Here is an 18,201-nt window from a genome sequence, read left to right on the forward strand (position 1 = left end):
TTTTTATAATGGCAGTCTATGGTGTCGCACTGCAACATGCTGCGACTGTGAATCAACAGTCGCAGAAAAATCCATCTCGAATTTGAATTATTAAATTGATTCAATTATTAAAGTATGTTACTATTTTAAGGTTACCCTTAATAAAGCAGTGCGGCCATTTCTATTCCACTGCACAGCGTTTGTCTTTATTTATTATGCCATTTTTCGGGTGTCCTTGGCATCCATGGGTGGCACTGCAATCTCCTGCATGGTGGTGGTCGCCTAGATTGAGAAGTTGCAGTCACTACTGCCATCACTGGGTGGCCGCACGTGTGAGGCGCACGCCCGGGCCGCCATTGGCTGGCACGGAGCCGGGGGTGGGCAGCGGTAGACTGGAGCCGCCTGATTCCCACGCTGTGAGTGAGAAGTAGAGGCGGCATGTCCCTGAGAGTGAGCCGGGAGCCGCGCTCTGCTGACTGCCATGGCGAAGCTCCGGGTGGCTTATGAATACTCCGAAGCCGAGGACAAGAGCATCCGCCTGGGCTTATTCCTCATCATCTCCGCGGTGGTCTCCCTCTTCATCCTGGGCTTCTGCTGGCTGAACCCGGCGCTGCAGGACCTCCAGGGCAAGACGGCCAACTGCACGGTGCTGTCGGTGCAGCAGATCGGGGAGACCTTCGAGTGCACGTTCACCTGCGGGAGTGACTGTAAGGGCACGTCCCTGTACCCGTGCCTGCAGATCTACGTCAACAACTCCGAGTCCAACTCCCGGGCGCTGCTCCACGAGGACGAGCAGCAGCTCATCAGCAACCCCAAGGTACAGCGTGCCCTATGCCACAGCCTTCTGGGCTCATGTCCTGCTCCCAGATTTCCACATCCAAATATCTATTACCTGGTGGTCCCACAGGTCACCCCTTGTGCTGCTATTTGTCTTCTCTCTGTAGGTTCCTTGTTACTCCATGCCACCCTGTGTGCCATCTATTCTATGCGTCCTATACCCTCTTACTTACTGTATATATCCTTAGTGCCACTCCAGTTGTCTTCTCTCTATAGGTTCCTTGTTACTCCATGCCACCCTGTGTGCCATCTATTCTATGCGTCCTATACCCTCTTACTTACTGTATATATCCTTAGTGCCACTCCAGTTGTCTTCTCTCTATAGGTTCCTTGTTACTCCATGCCACCCTGTGTGCCATCTACTCAATCTGTATGTCCCACCTCCCTCTTGCTCATGCAATACATTGCTGATACCACTTTATACATTTTTGTATCTTGTTATATTGTTCATCTCCATCCTTCTCATTCTGGATATCTGTAAGTTTATGTGGTTTATGTCTGTCGGTACCCTGTCCCTCCAATACCACTCTATATGCGCCTTGTATTCTGTGTCCTATATTCCTCCCTCTCCTGCTATACGCGTGTGCCCATAATGCCCACCTGTGTGTTCCAGATCCTTTCCATAAGCCTGTTCCCTCTCCTGTTTGCCCTACGTGCTGTATACGTCCACTTCTTTCCTTCCTCCGTGTTCATCCTACATGGCTTATGCCACCCTTCAGTCTCCACACCCCATGCTCCCCTTACTCTCTATATGTCCCAGATTACTTTTACGGACTACAGTTCTTGGCCACTGAAAAATTGACTCCTAAAAGTGTCTAACTGACTCCCAAAGTCAAATGTGTCCTCTCCCAGCTCACGGCATATTATAGGAAATGACTTTTTCTTACTTTTATGTTCTCTCATAGATATCAGGTGTAGCCATTATTTTATTCCGCTAGCCTTAACTAGCAGCTTGCTCCAACATGTGGCACACTCCATGACGTGATGGCGCCACAGATAAAGGGTACCATATCACGCCATATTTCTGGACGGGGTGTGGTTGTCTAGGTAGGTTTATTGCACTGATCTGCCATTGCTTTGGGTAAATGTCAGCACTGACCTGACAGTCATTTTACATACATCCTGTACTGTAATCACGTACGTGTACCATACAGAGGCGTGGGTATAGCACACAGAATGGCAAAGCTGTCCGTTTTACACCAAGACCCACATCCATACAAGTGACCAGCGCCACCGTCCTCTACCTTCTGACCAGCAGTGCCATGACCCTGTGACTGCTATATGGGGCACGGTATGGCTAGATTGCCCTTGGCAGTGTGCTGTAGCATTGCAGTGTTCTGAATGGATAGCATTGCATTGTTGGCACCGTACCCGACATGTTGAGGTTAAGTAACATGTAAATAATGTATTTGTTTCTTCCCCGTGTGCCAGATTACACGGAGCTGTCTCCTGCTACCTCACTATTACACGACCCATAGTGATACAGTACCCCATTATTTTCAGGTGCGAGTTCACTTATAATTGAGCTGTAAGGGTTAAGCTCGTCTCGTTTCCTGTGTGCTTGGGTGCTTTAGACTAATGATGAAGGAGTTAATACAATTGCTGCCATTGTGAGATAAGCTCTGTTGCCTAGGGGATGAGATTTGCTGTAGTTTCTGAACAAGGGACTGTAAAATGTATTTCCAGATGACGGCGGAAGAGTCCTGTGCCGCCATACGGTAGACTGGAGCCATCATTGTTCACCCCACATTGTTTTATGAGTTTTGTCACCTGAGCACATCACATAATCCTGAGTACGGGAAGATAGGTCACTTATCTGGGTGTATCGTATTGTATACGTTGAATCAAGGGCAGAAAATCAGATGAAACTTTGCTGCTGCCTGAAGGACACAACCCAGCAAATATGCCATGGAGCAGCCAGACGAAAACTATATTTGCCAGGTTGCGGCTGAATCTTCGCTGGCTCCCATTATGGTAAATGGAGCCGGACGGAATAGGACTGATTCGACAGGCTGTTCCCTACCCGGAACAGCCTGCCAGGTGTGTTTCACGCAAGTGTGAAACAAGCCTGAGAGAGCAGACATATCTTTTGTAGAGCTTTTATTATCAGGAGTAGTGTGAATGGGAAGATTTATTCTGCCAAATTCTGCTCCAGCATTGAGCGGCTTCACAGCCCCTGTCCCCTGCTCTGGCGGCTGTAGTGGGCTTCTGGTTGGATGCTACAGCTGTCACTCAGAGATGATGGGAGGGCTTGTGAGGCATTTCAGAGTGAAGCTCCTCCTCCAGTGCACTGGCAGCAGTAGAGTCTGGCAGGATAAGGCTACAACCAAACGTCTGAAAGGGTGCAGATTTGCTGTTGTGAATTTTTGTGGCAAATTAACAGCGTTGTAAGGAACCAGTAAAGTGAACACAAGTTTTCATTGACACACTACTGAGAAAAATCTGCAGAAAAAATAATTCTGTGTTTCAAATGTTGAATTCAAAGCATGTCAATCTGTGCCGCAAATTTTCATTGAGAATTTTGCCTGTTTCAATGCAAATAATCCTCCGTTTGTTGCACTTTTCTGCTGATGATTTCCAGCAGAAACACTGCATATTTTGTGATGCAAGAAAAAGAAAATCTGTCACCACAAAATGCAGTGCAATAGGCAGGCAGCAGATAATCGAGCAAGAGGAGCTGAGCAGATTGATGTATAGTTCTATGGGAAATGATTCAATAAAACTTCAAATATATTATAATTTATGTCTCTGCTGTTTCTGAACCTAAGACCTCCCCAAGTACAACTATCAGTTACTGACCGCTATCTCTGTATACACACTTACACAGAGAATGCTATCCATTTCAATTACAGAAAACACCTCCCCTGTGTACAACTATCAGTGATTGACAGCTATCTATGTATACACACTTACACAGAGAATGCTATCACTGATAACACCTCCCCTGTGTACAACTATCAGTGATTGACAGCTATCTATGTATACACACTTACACAGAGAATGCTATCACTGATAACACCTCCCCTGTGTACAACTATCAGTAACTGACAGCTATCTATTAGGTCTGCACGATATATTGCCAAAGCAATCGTATCGCGATAATCGACGGTTGCAATATGACGATTTGGCCGACCCAAAAATGCTGTGATTACCTACAATGATACACGGCCGCCATGATGCCGCACAGCGCGGTCGGCGGGTGTATCAACAGAGGCAGGAGGGGCTGGGGGCCGGCATCTGGATTAGGAATGGGACACTGTTATGGGGGGGGGGAGGGATCTGTGGATGGCACATAGCATAAGATGCTATATATGTGTCATCCACAGATCTCCCCCCCCATAGCAGTGTCATCCACAGATCCCCTCCATAGCAGTGTCATCCACAGATCCCCTCCATAACAGTGTCATCCACAGATCCCCTCCATAACAGTGTCATCCACAGATCCCCTCCATAACAGTGTCATCTACAGATCCCCTCCATAACAGTGTCATCCACAGATCCCCTCCATAACAGTGTCATCCACAGATCCCCTCCATAACAGTGTCATCTACAGATCCCCTCCATAACAGTGTCATCCACAGATCCCCTCCATAACAGTGTCATCCACAGATCCCCTCCATAACAGTGTCATCCACAGATCCCCTCCATAACAGTGTCATCCACAGATCCCCCTCCATAACAGTGTCATCCACAGATCCCCCTCCATAACAGTGTCATCCACAGATCCCCCTCCATAACAGTGTCATCCACAGATCCCCCTCCATAACAGTGTCATCCACAGATCCCCCTCCATAACAGTGTCATCCACAGATCCCCCTCCATAACAGTGTCATCCACAGATCCCCTCCATAACAGTGTCATCCACAGATCCCCTCCATAACAGTGTCATCCACAGATCCCCTCCATAACAGTGTCATCCACAGATCCCCTCCATAATAGTGTCATCCACAGATCCCCTCCATAACAGTGTCATCCACAGACCACCATTAATTCAAACCCACCAAAAGCACACCTTTTGGTTCAAAATATATTTTTTCTTATTTTCCTCCTCAAAAACCTAGGTGCGTCTTATGGGCAGGTGCATCTTATGGGGCGAAAAATACGGTATATCACCTTATATTGCTGCTGCTGACTGTTTCTTCAGTGTTTGGAAAATCTTATTTTAATGCATGTTCTTATATCTATTCTATTTTATTTATCTGTTCTGTGCAGTGCTATTAAGAAAATGGCAAGTTTTGTATTTTGTACTTTTGCAGTAAAGCAAATATGTTATTTACTTTAGTAAAATATGTTTTATTTTGAAAAACACTGTGCATTTCAGTTCTTGAGTTGAGCATAACTATATTTCAGCATTATCAGTAATTTGTGTGTGCTTTTGCCTTGAAAAGCAAATAGACCTCACAATTCCCTTAGGCTACTTTCACACCTGCGTTCAGTGCGGAACCGTCTTGTATCTGCACAGACGGATCCACACCGATAATGCAAACACTTGTATCCATTCAGAACGGATCCGTTTGCATTATTCTTTAAAAAAAAAGTCTAAGTCAAAACGGATCCGTCCAGACTTGCATTGAAAGTGACTGGCAGCTATCTCTGTATACACACTTAGGCCTCATGCACACGACAGTATTTTTTCATGGTCCGCAAAACGGGGTTCCGTTGTTCCGTGATCCGTTTCCGTTTTTGTTTCCCTGTGTCTTCCTTGATTTTTGGAGGATCACCAGACATGAAAAGTGAAAAAAAAATCTAAGTCAAGTTTGCCTTGCAAATGATAGGAAAAAAACGGACACAGATCACGGACGCGGATGACAATCTTGTGTGCCAATCTTGGGGGCAGACCCCCCTCCCTCCCCCCCCCCCTGTATTTAACTCATTGGTGGCCAGTGCGGCTGCCCCCCCCCCTCCCTCCCTCCCTTGTATTTAACACATTGGTGGCCACTGCGGCCGGCCCCCCCCTCCCTCCCTTGTATTTAACACACTGGTGGCCAGTCCGGCCGCCGCCCCCTTCCTCCCTTGTATTTAACACATTGGTGGCCAGTGCGGCCGGCCCTCCCTCCCTTGTATTTAACACATTGGTGGCCAGTGCGGCCGGCCCCCCCTCCCTCCCCCCCTAATTAAAATGACCGACCCCCCATCATTGGTGGCAGCAGAGAGTTCCGATCGGAGTCCCAGTTTAATCGCTGGGACTCCGATCGGTAGCCATGGCAACCAGGACGCTACTGCAGTCCTGGCTGCCATGGTTACTTAGCAATTTTAGAAGCATTATACTTACCTGCGATGTCTGTGACCGGCCGGGCGCTCCTCCTACTGGTAAGTGGAAGGTCTGTGCTATAAGCAATGCGCCACCAATGTGTTAAATACAAGGGAGGGAAGGGGGGCCAGCCGCACTGGCCACCAATGAGTTAAATACAGGGGAGGGAGGGGGGGTCTGCCCCCTGCTGCCTGGCAGCACCTTCCGTTTTTTTGCAGATCCGCGGTTTGCGGACCCCAAAAAACGGCACGGTCATGTGCATGTAGCCTTACACAGAGAATACTATCAATCACTGATAACACCTCCGCTGTGTACAACTATCACTGACTGACAACTATCTCTGTATACACACTTACACAGAGAATGCTATCAATCACTGCTACCTCCCCCATGTATAACTATCAGTGACTGACAGCTATATCTGTATACAAACTTACACAGAGAATACTATCAATCCCTGATAACACCTCCCCTATGTACAGCTATCAGTGACTGACAGCTATCTCTGTATACACACTTACACAGAGAATACTATCAATCACTGACAACACCTCCCCTGTGTACAACTATCAGTGACTGACAGCTATCTCTGTATACACACTTACACAGAGAATGCTATCAATCACTAATAATCCGCAAAAAAAAGGAACGTTTATCTGGAAAGGTAAAAATACTGACGTGTGAATGGACCCTTACACAGAGATTACTATCAATATCTGATACCACCTCTCCAGTGTACAACTATCAGGGACTGACAGCTATGTCTGTATACACACTTAGGCCTCATGCACACAGATTTTTTTTTTGCGGTCCGCAAAAACTGTTTCTGTTGTTCCGTGATCCGTGTCTGTTTTTTCTTCCGTGGGTCTTCCTTGATTTTTGGAGGATCCACGGACATGAAAAATGAAAAAAAAATCGAAGTCAAGATTGCCTTTTAAATGATAGGAAAAAACGGACACGGATCATGGACACGGATCACTGACGCGGATGACAATCTTGTGTGCATCCGTGATTTTTCACGGACCCATTGACTTGAATAGGTCCGTGAACCGTTGTCCGTGAAAAAAATAGGACAGGTCTTATTTTTTTCACGGACTGGAAACACGGATCACGGACGCGGATCCAAAAGGTGCATTTTCCAATTTTTCCACGAACCCATTGAAAGTCAATGGGTCCGCGGAAATAAACGGAAAACGGAACAACGGCCGTGGATGCAGACAACGGTCGTGTGCATGAGGCCTAACACAGAGAAAGCTATCAATCACTGATAATACCTCCCCGTGTATAACTATCAGTGACTGACAACTATCCTAATATGCACATGTGCAATACCCACAAAAACATAAAAACAAGCAAATAACTTCACCATATATATTCGTATTTAGTCACAGTCCCCCTCTTCTTACATGTGCTGAGCTCTCGAACTATTGGTAAGAGAATAGTCCCGTAGCTGCTTGATGTCAAGAATCACTCCCCCGAATGGGGTTTACACAGGTTTATATAAAATCAATTGAAGAGTCTCTCGAGCTGATTTGTATTAGTTTGAGTCAGTTTGTATTACTGCAATTGGGATATATTATCTTATTGGCCTTGGCAGCAGCTGCCTGACACTGGTTTTTACAGCTAAGACTACTTTCACACTCACGTCTGGTGCGGATCCGTTCAGATAATACAAACGTCTGCATCCGTTCAGAATGGATCCGTTTGTATTATCTTTAACATAGCCAAGACGGATCCGTCTTGAACACCATTGAAAGTCAATAGAGGACGGATCCGTTTTCTATTGTGTCAGATTGTGTCATAGAAAAAGGATCCATCCCCATTGACTTACATTGTGTGTCAGAACGGATCCATCTGGCTCAGTTTTGGTGTCTGTCTCCAAAGCGGAATGGAGACTGAACTGATGCATTCTGAGCGGATCCTTTTCTATTCAGAATGCATTAGGGCAAAACTGATCCGTTTTGGACCGATTGTGAGAGCCCTGAACGGATCTCGCAAACGGAAAGCCAAAACGCCAGTGTGAAAGTAGCCTTAGTTTGCTTTGCTGTTCACTAAAATTCCTAGGTCCTTTTCCATGTCAGTGTTATCCATTGTTACACCATTTATTATGTACTGGTGATTTGCATTATTCCTTCCCATGTGCATAACTTTACATTTATCAGTGTTAAACCTCATCTGCCACTTCTCTGCCCAAACCTCCAATCTATCCATATCCCTCTGTAGTAGTATACTGTCCTCTTCAGTGTTAATTACTTTACACAGTTTAGTGTCATCTGCAAAAATTGATACTTTACTATGCAAGCCTTCTACAAGATCATTAATGAATATATTGAAGAGAATAGGGCTCAATACTGGCCCCTGAGGTACCCCACTAGTGACAGTGACCCAATCTGAGTATGTACCGTTAATAACCACCCTCTGTTTTCTATCACTTATCAGTTATTTACCCACATACAGACATTTTCTCCCAGTCCAAGCATTCTCATTTTATATACAAACTTTTATGCTGTACAGTGTAGTGTCAAATGCTTTGGAGAAGTCCAGATATACGTCATCCATTGATTCACCCCTGTCAAGTCTAGAACTTGCCTCCACATAGAAACTGATTAAATTGTATGCCATAGGGTGTATGCCACCTGGTCCTGGCATATTGTCTATTTTAATCTTTTTTAGACGCCGCTGTACTTCTTCCTGGGTCAGACAGGGCACTTTTAATAGGGAATTAACTTTTAAATTCTGCATTTCATCAGTTTATTTTCGTCAGTGAATACAGTGGAGAAAAAAATATTTAATAGCTTTGCTTTCTCCACATCAGTCTCTGCAACTTCCCCCTCATTACTCTGTAAAGGGCCGACACCTTCAGATTTATACTTTTTACCATTTATATCATTGAAGAAGTTAGTATTACTCGCTTTGGCAATTAATCTCTCGGTCCCTAGTTTGTCTGCTTTTTTTTGTTTTTTACATATTAATTTTTTTTCCTTATAGTTTTTCAGTGCTTCCTCGCTACCCTCCTGTTTTAGTGATTTAAATGCTTTCTTTTTGTCATTTATTGCTTTCTTTACAGTTCTATTTATCCACATTGGCTTTTTCTTGTTCCTTAACCTTTTATTCCCATACGGTATGTACCTCTCACAATTAGATGCTTTTAAAAATATCCCATTTTGTGGCTGTATTTTTATTTTTGAGTACTTTGTCCCAGTTAGTTAGGCCTATGGCCTCTCTTAGTTGGCTAAATTTAGCTTTTTTGGAAGTTTGGTATTTTTGTTCCTCCCTGAAGAAACACTCTTTTGAATGATAATTGGAAGGTTATTACTTTATGGTCACAATTTCCCAGGTGTCCCCCCAACCTGCCTGCCTGTTGTTCTGTCAGGTCTATTGGTTAATAGTCCAGTATGGCCGTCCCTCTAGTCGGGTCCTGAACCAGTTGGTAGAGGTAATTGTCTTTGGTTGTTGCCAAGAACCTGTTTCCTTTATGAGATATACAAGTTTCGGTTTCCCAGTCTATATCTGTGTAGTTGAAGTCCCCCATAATAACAACCTCATTATGATTTGCCGCCTTGTCTATCTCGTTTAGAAGTAGATTTTCTGTGGACTCTGGTATACTAGGTGGTTTATAATAAACTCCTATTAGTATTTTATTATTGTTTTTGCCTCCATGTATTTCTACCCACAGTGACTACACATGTTCATGTCCCTCACTTATATCTTCTCGGACTGTCGGCTTTAGACAAGACTTTACATAAAGGCAGACCCCTCCCCCTCTCTGGTTTTGGCGATCCTTTCCAAACAGACTGTAACCTTGTACATTAACCGCCCAGTCATAGCTATCATCCAGTCATGTCTCAGTTATTCCCACTATGTCATAGTCCTCATCACACATCACTAATTCCAGTTCCTCAGTTTTATTAGTCAGGCTTCTGGCATTAGTATACATACATTTGAGAGGTTTATGTATATTTTTTTACCCTACACATTTCCTTCTGAGCTGTTCTAGTCCCTCCTTCCATTCCTTCCCCAGTCCCATTACCTTTCCCCTGGTCTCTATCTGCACTATCTTCCCATCCTATAACGTAATTACCCTCCCCACAGTCCCTAGTTTAAACACTCCTCCAACCTTCTAGCCATCTTCTCCCCCAATACAGCTGCCCCTTCCCCATTGAGGTGCAGCCCATCCCTACGATAGAGCCTGTAGCCAACAGAGAAGTCGGCCCAGTTCTCCAGGAACCCAAACCCCTCCTTCCTACTCCAGTTCTTGGGCCACTTGTTAACCTCCCTAATCTCCCGCTGCCTTTTTTGCGTGGCTCGTGGTACAGGCAGTATTTCGGAAAACACTTTGAGGTCCTTGCCCTAAGCTTGTGACCTAAATCCCTAAAATCATTTTTAAGGACGCTCCACCTACCTCTAACTTTGTCATTGGTTCCAATATGGACCATGACTGCTAGACCTTCTCCAGCCCCTGCCAGTAATCTGTCAACCCGATCCACGATGTGTCGAACTCCAGCGCCAGGAAGACAACACACCGTTCGACGATCCCGGTCTTTGTGACAGATCGCCCTATGTGTACCCCTAATAATTAAGTCTCCCTTTTTTTTTTTTTAGAGATCCAGAAATAAATCTAGAATATATGGGATGAAATCCACAGAAAGGAGACCTGAGCCATTCGAAGTTTCAACCAGGCGCAGGTTGACAGTAGGTAGAACACAGAACCCATAGGAGGGGTCACCTTCCAGCCTAAACATGCTTAATTCATGTCTAGCATCTACTGCCTTCAGATAGGATTAGGAATGTTATTTGTATATCTCTCCCAGAATACCACAGGGGCATCGCCTGCTCTACAGTAAGTCACGCACATACTCAGTGTAATAGCAGTTTGCCATCATGGGGAAAGAAGAAAATTTGTGGCACACCAGAGTCAATTGATGCTTTTTAATTAGTAGACGTATTACATCATATCATATACAGTATATAGTGTATAGTACATCCGGATTGGAGCATTTGAATTAAAGTCGTATAGTTTGTCCCAACGTTTCGGCCATATGATTGACCTTTTTCAAGGGATCTGTGGCTTGTAGATAATGATCATTGCCGGACATTGCCGGCAGATCTCATCATCTCTTTATCATGGGGAAAGAGACATGAACCAAAGTACACCATAGCAAGGACCAGAACATCTGTAAAACCAGAGACCAACATATAAAGCATAACATGAAACCCCTAAAAATAAAACACTGGCCATCCTAACACCTAGCAAAGTGGAGAAAGACAGCAAAATGAAAAATACAGCACCCACACAAACACTATATTACCTTATGACAGCTGAGTGGCAAAGACACTAAACATGCTTATGGAGCAAAGCTAAACAACCTGGGCAGCTAGCTACTCCAGGACAAAAAGTCCTACATACATCACAGCATAGCACATGAGAACATGTGCCAAGGCACAGAAATTAACCTGCGGTGTGGATTCCGCAGCATGTCAATTGTATGTGCAGATTTCACCTTTTGCAATGCAAAGGGGGAGATCTGGGGCAAACGCATCAAAATCCGCAACATAGCAAAAATCTCACAAAAATACACATAAACTACACAGAGGTGTGCATATTCCCTTAGGCCCCTTGCAGACGAACGTGTCCGAATTAGGTCCGGATGCGTTGCGAATGCGTTTAGTGAAAAATGCGCAATTTCGCAGGCAAAGTCATTCAGTTTTGCCTGCGCTCGCATTCAGTTTTTATCGCGCGGGTGCAATGCGTTTTGATGCATTTTGCACACATGTGATAAAAATCTGAATGTATAGAAACAACATCTCTTAGCAACCATCCGTGAAAAATGCATCGCATCCGCACTTGCTTGCGGATGCGATTTTCACTCGCTCGTGTGAAAGGGGCCTTAGGGTTACCTGCCCACAGTGAAGATTAGGTGCGGTTTTTCTGCACCAATAAACTGCTGTGTAAGTTCTCATGCACACAACAGTTGTTTTTTGCGTCCGCAAATTGTGCGTCCGCCCAAAAAAAAAATTTGAAAAAAGTAGGACATGCACTATTTTTTTTGCTGAAGGGAAAAACGGACAACGGACACGGAACACAAACGGATAAACTATCAGCATTTTTTTGCTGACCCATTGAAATGAATGGGTCCCCATCCTATCCGCAAAAAAAACGGAACGGAGGCCGAGAAAACAATGAGGCCTAATACAGCACCAGCAAACTGAATGAGATTTCCTAAATCTTATGTACACATTGGCACAAATATACTAAGATTACAAATCAAAAGTGGTGATTTGTTTCACCTAATGTATCAAAAAGCGCACGCCAATATTTTAACGCCAATAGCACTAAAATGCGACTATTTCAAACTAAAATGCCCCATTTCAGCCAACCCTGCCAGACCGTACTTGTGACTTTTGAAACATATTTGCGACATTCCCTGTGGTAAATTGCGACTTTTGTCTCAGAACGTTTTTGTTGAATGTCAATTTAGTGACAAAACCCTGCTGTTTAGCACCTTTCTATTAGATAAAAATAAATTCCTCCTTTTTTAATTCTTACCGATTACTTGTTCCCACAACGAGTTGGTTTTTCTTTTCATGAATGCGACTTTTTGACAAAAAGTTGCATCTTTCTGCCATAAATGCGACTTTTTACACAAAAAAACCATAAGCTGAATTGTCCACAACAATTTGAGCCATTTCTGCCGATGAGGACAATAAATGATGTGTAATATGCACCAATTTTATAGTCCCGCCCACTTTGACATTTATAATTAATTTCTGAAGTTTATGGTGAAAATTCTGGAGAAAACAGTTGCTATATTTGGCGCAAATCAAAACACCATTCTTTTAGATGCAGTTTTACGCCATAATTCTGGCCCAACGTGCTTAGTAAATATCCCTCATTGTGTATTTTGTACATGCATAAATTGACCTGCCATGCAGATTTTAACCTCTTAAGGACACAGGGCATACAGGTACGCCCTGATGTCCTGGCACTTAACAAGGTGCCTGCTCAAATCATTGAGCAGGCACCTTGGGTCAATGCGCGGGGGGGTCCCGTGACCCCCGTGTCGGCGATCGCCATAAACCGCAGGTCAATTCAGACGGTGACGGTGGCGGTGATCGCAGCGCAATGCCTTCCTTAGGCATCGACACTGCCTTCTGGTGACGAGCCTGTGAGATCCAGCCCCCTGGATCTCACAGGCAGGAAGCTGTATGAGTAATACACACTGTATTGCTCATACAGCCAATGCATTCCAATACAGAAGTATTGGAATGCATTGTAAAGGGGATCAGACCCCAAAAGTTGAAGTCCAAAGTGGGACAAAAAATAAAGTGAAAGAAAAAAAAGTTGAAAAAATAAAGTTTTCCCCCCCAAAAATTTAAAGTTTTAAGTAGAAAAAAACATTCCCCCAAATAAAGTAAAAAAAAATTGGTAAAAAAATAGGGAAAAAAACAAAAAGTAGACATATTAGGTATCGCCGCATCTGTATCGACCGGCTCTATAAACATATCACATGACCTAACCCCTCAGATAAACACCATAAAAAATAAAAACTGTGCTAAATAAAAAAGATTTTGTCACCTTACATCACAAAAAGTACAACAGCAAGCGATCAAAAAGGCGTATGCCCACCAAAATAGTACCAATCTAACCGTCACCTCATCCCGCAAAAAATGAGCCCCTACCTGAGACAATCGCCCAAAAAAAAAATATGGCTCAGAATATGGAGACACAAAAAAATAATTTTTTTTGTTCTAAAAAAGCTGTTATTGTGTAAAACCTAAGTAAATTAAAAAGAGGATACATATTAGGTATCACTGCGTCCGTAATAACCTGCTCTATAAAAATATCACATGACCTAACCCCTCAGGTGAACACCGTAAAAAAAAAAGTGCAAAAAAAAAAACAATTTTTTGTCACTTTACATCACTTAAAGTGTAATAGCAAGCAATCAAAAAGTCATATGCACCCCAAATAGTGCCAATACAACCGTCATCTCATCCCGCAAAAATCATACCCTACCCAAGATAATTGCCCAAAAACTGAAAAAACTATGGCTCTCAGACTATGGAGACACTAAAACTGATGATTTTTTTTGTTTAAAAAATGAAATCATTGTGTAAAACTTACATAAACAAAAATTTTTTTATACATGTTAGGTATCGCCGCATCCGTGACAATCTGCTCTATAAAAATACCACATGATCTAACCTGTCAGATAAATGTTGTAAATAACAACAAAAAAACGGTGCCAAAACAGCTATTTCTTGTTACCTTGCCTCACAAAAAGTGTAATATAGAGCAACCAAAAATCATATCTACCCTAAACTAGTACCAACAAAACTGCCACCCTATCCCGTAGTTTCTAAAATAGGGTCATTTTTTTGGAGTTTCTACTCTAGGGGTGCATCAGGGGGGCTTCAAATGGGACATGGTGTCAAAAACCCAGTCCAGCAAAATCTGCCTTCCAAAAACCGCATGGCATTCCTTTCCTACTGCGCCCTGCCGTGTGCCCGTACAGCAGTTTACGACCACATATGGGGTGTTTCTGTAAACTGCAGAATCAGGGCCATAAATATTAAGTTTTGTTTAGCTGTAAACCCTTGCTTTGTAACTGGAAAAAAAATATTAAAATGGATAATCTGCCAAAAAAGTGAAATTTTGAAATTGTATCTCTATTTTCCATTAATTCTTGTGGAACACCTAAAGGGTTAACAAAGTTTGTAAAATCAGTTTTGAATACCTTGAGCTGTGTAGTTTCTAGAATGGGGTCATTTTTAGGTGGTTTCTATTATGTAAGCCTCACAAAGTAACTTCAGACCTGAACTGGTCCTTAAAAAGTGGGTTTTTGAAAATTTCAGAAAAATTTCAAGATTTGCTTCTAAACTTCTAAGCCTTGTAACATCCTCAAAAAATAAAATATCATTCCCAAAATGATCCAAACATGAAGTAGACATATGGGGAATGTAAAGTAATAACTATTTTTGGAGGTATTACTATGTATTGTAGAAGTAGAGAAATTAAAACTTAAAAATTTGCAAATTTTTCAAAATGTTTGGCAAATTTAGTATTTTTTTTATAAATAAAAATTATTTTTTTTTACTCCATTTTACCAGTGTCATGAAGTACAATATGTGACGAAAAAACTATCTCAGAATGGCCTGGATAAGTCAAAGAGTTTTAAAGTTATCACCACATAAATTGACACTGGTCAGATTTTCAAAAAATGCCCTGGTCCAAATGAGCCCGGTCCCTAAGGGATTAAAATCAACACATCAATTGTTTGTGCGATTCTGCTCCCCATGTATAGAGCTTTTCCCCATAGACTTCTTAAGGGGGTTCTTAACAAACAGAAAATTTGCACCAGAAACCACAATAAATAACGTGTTTAATGCGGATGTTCTGCACACAAATACGCGACGTGTGCAGGTACGATAATAGTAACACTGTCTCTGGAACTAACACTTTTTTCTACTCCCATGTAATACCAGCATCCTTGGGGCTACCTGCACTGCCAACAATCGTCGGTAAATGATCAAGGAGCAAATGACTATAATTATACTTTCCATACACTGCCAGCACTACACTACATAAAACGTGGGCAACAATCAATACCTAACATAGCTGTATTCACCTATGTAGTCCTTCTATCGGCCCTACCACCAGTTCTTGCCTATAGGGGTACTAGACCTGTCATCCATCAGCCTCTGTACTTGCCTGCAGCAACCAGAAAATGCAGCAACATAACAAACTCTGTGCAGTGCTCACCCTGCGCAATCTACATCATGTGTTCTGGGCTGTAATTAGAAAATGTTCTCTTTTGTTATAACCTTTTCCTGCTTTAATTAGAAACTTATTGGGCCATGACCATCTTATTTCACACATGCCCCTGGCAAATATCAAAGAAAAATGGAATTATAGAGTACAGTATGTCAATAATTTACATATCGACGGCCATACTGGTGTCTTTAGGTGTTATTTACAGCTGAGACTCCATCTGTGTGATGTCCCCTTATATAGCTCAACGCACCCACTAAACAGCACATTGCTCATACCAATGACTACTGTTGAGCGAGGCGAAGCATTCAAATCGGAATTCGGTCCTAAGTTTAGGAAAACTTCAGTTTGCAACGAATCCGAATTTCCTCGTGGTTCGTGGTAACGAATCAGTTTTTCCTAAAATGGCGGCTGCACGTGTTACAAAGTGAAAATAAGAACACGAGATCACCTATAATCCTGTGCAACTAGCCAATCCACAGGTAGGTATCCCCTGTGATGTCACAGCCCTATAAAATCCTCATCCCGCGCGGTCTCCGCCATTGTCCTGTGAGCTGAGAAAAGGGAGAGACGTGGTAAGTGCTCATGCACTAGGGACCGTGTTGCTGAAAACAATTAATAAAAGAATATTGGAGAGCGAGAGTGCAGCAAGAGCGCAGGGAGAGTGTAGGGAGAGTGCAAGGAGACTTATTCTGAGTCAGTTTTACTTAATTATTACTACATCAGCCGTAAATGTAATTCAATACCAGTAAGATGGAAGCCTTTATTATTCTGGTGTCAGCTTGCCAACCAATACCATCTAGTCTGCACCCCTTAGGAGGGGCCAGGTCTTAATGATGACCATCCTTTTCTTCTGCTGGCTTTACTTCTTCCAAATCATCCTTTAAAGTCTCCATGTCCTAGAAAAGTCATCAAGATGCAGTGAGAGGAGGAGTTGGATGTTCCTGATGACATATTCTCATCGATATTAGATGATGTGGAAAAGGAGGAAAACCAAATGGCAGAAAAGGGGCTCGCACCTGTAGAGCAGGAGAGCGCTGGGGTTGGAGAAGTTGTTATGCCACAGCGGTTTAATAGTCTGTGTCTACTGTCAAATAACCTGCAGGAGATTGCAGGCCAGAACATCAATAATGTGCATATTGTGCTCCCAACTAACCAGCCAAACCCCATACCAGCAACAGCACCTGTTTAAAGGTGCCGTGCGGCCATTAACAATGAAGAAGGACTATACAGTGCAGTCTTCATTATTACATCAAAGGCAGCTGTGGGCTAATTGGCCGTGTGGTTCTTCACCGTAACATGGCAGCAACCCACCTGCAGCACGGCCACTCCAGAGTGGCCTGGGTATACCTGATTTACACCAATTTGTGATTAATTAATTTGTAACAAATCAAATTTCTTGGCTACATTCGGCAAAGTTGCCGAATCAAATTTTTCAAAACTTCGATCATCTCTACCAATTATTATCCCATAATGATCCATCTGACCCAGTCAGCAGTAGCAGGATGTGACCTGTTGTCGAACCCTCAAAAAAATAAGCTTTTTTGTTGTTGTTTTTACTTGCCACACTAGAGTAACCAAAAACTTTGCCTTATGTGGCACTATTAGCAATGGTAGAAACTTTGGGGGAGATTTATATAGACTGGTGCTAAGGAACACTGGCTTAGTTGCCCATAGCAACCAATCGGATTCCTTCTCTCATTTTTCACAGCTCCTTCGGAAAATGAAGTCACTTTATGGATAGATTCTTACACCAGATTTTTATGTCAAAGTCAAAAGGCTGCAGCCATGTTGTTTTAGAAAGTAACTAATCTACACACAGGCCGAAATTTACTGACGTAACTGTGGCAAAAATCTTTTGTCTGACATGCTTGGAAAGGGGGTGGGGCTTATAAGAAAATGGGCAGCGATTTCAAGGAAAGGGGTGGGGCATAAGCTGCACCATTCTGCACCAAAATGTTAATGACCTCCTGGAGTAAGAACCTGTCTGAAAGTAAGCCAACCAATAGTTGGTATAAGGTCAGAGAAAAGTTGAGGACAGGTCATCAGTTATAAGATCTCGGAAAACCCCTTTAAGACTACTATATTTGTGTGGGGGAACATGCATAATAAGCTTCTTTTACATAACGTTTATTAGTATCAGATTCAAACCTGTAACTTTGTGATAGGATAAAAAAAAAAGCAACAAGTGTCGTAGATCAGTTAACGGTGTGCAAAAATGTTCCTTTTTTGGCATCAGAAAGGGGTCGTTACAATTTACTGTCTGCCATAGAAGTGCTAAGCCCTGCAGCCAGACACGGTCACATCACCCGCCCTGAAAAAAGTGACACCTGGTCTGGCACTGGAACCTAATCCCTAAACC

The 18,201-nt window shown here is 43.1% G+C and overlaps 1 protein-coding gene across 1 annotated transcript in view; it reads left to right on the forward strand.

Annotated features, from left to right (window-relative positions):
• Positions 1-379: 379 nt before the first annotated feature.
• Positions 380-18,201, forward strand: part of KCNMB4 (potassium calcium-activated channel subfamily M regulatory beta subunit 4) — an 88,193-nt gene continuing 70,371 nt past the window's right edge. Inside the window, exon 1 of the mRNA XM_040415721.1 lies at positions 380-796. Coding sequence (XP_040271655.1) covers positions 461-796 — 336 coding nt within the window. The 5' untranslated portion in view covers positions 380-460. The remainder of the gene's footprint in view (positions 797-18,201) is intronic.

The sequence above is a fragment of the Bufo bufo genome, chromosome 1 (assembly GCF_905171765.1).
Source record: "Bufo bufo chromosome 1, aBufBuf1.1, whole genome shotgun sequence".
NCBI lineage: Eukaryota > Metazoa > Chordata > Amphibia > Anura > Bufonidae > Bufo > Bufo bufo.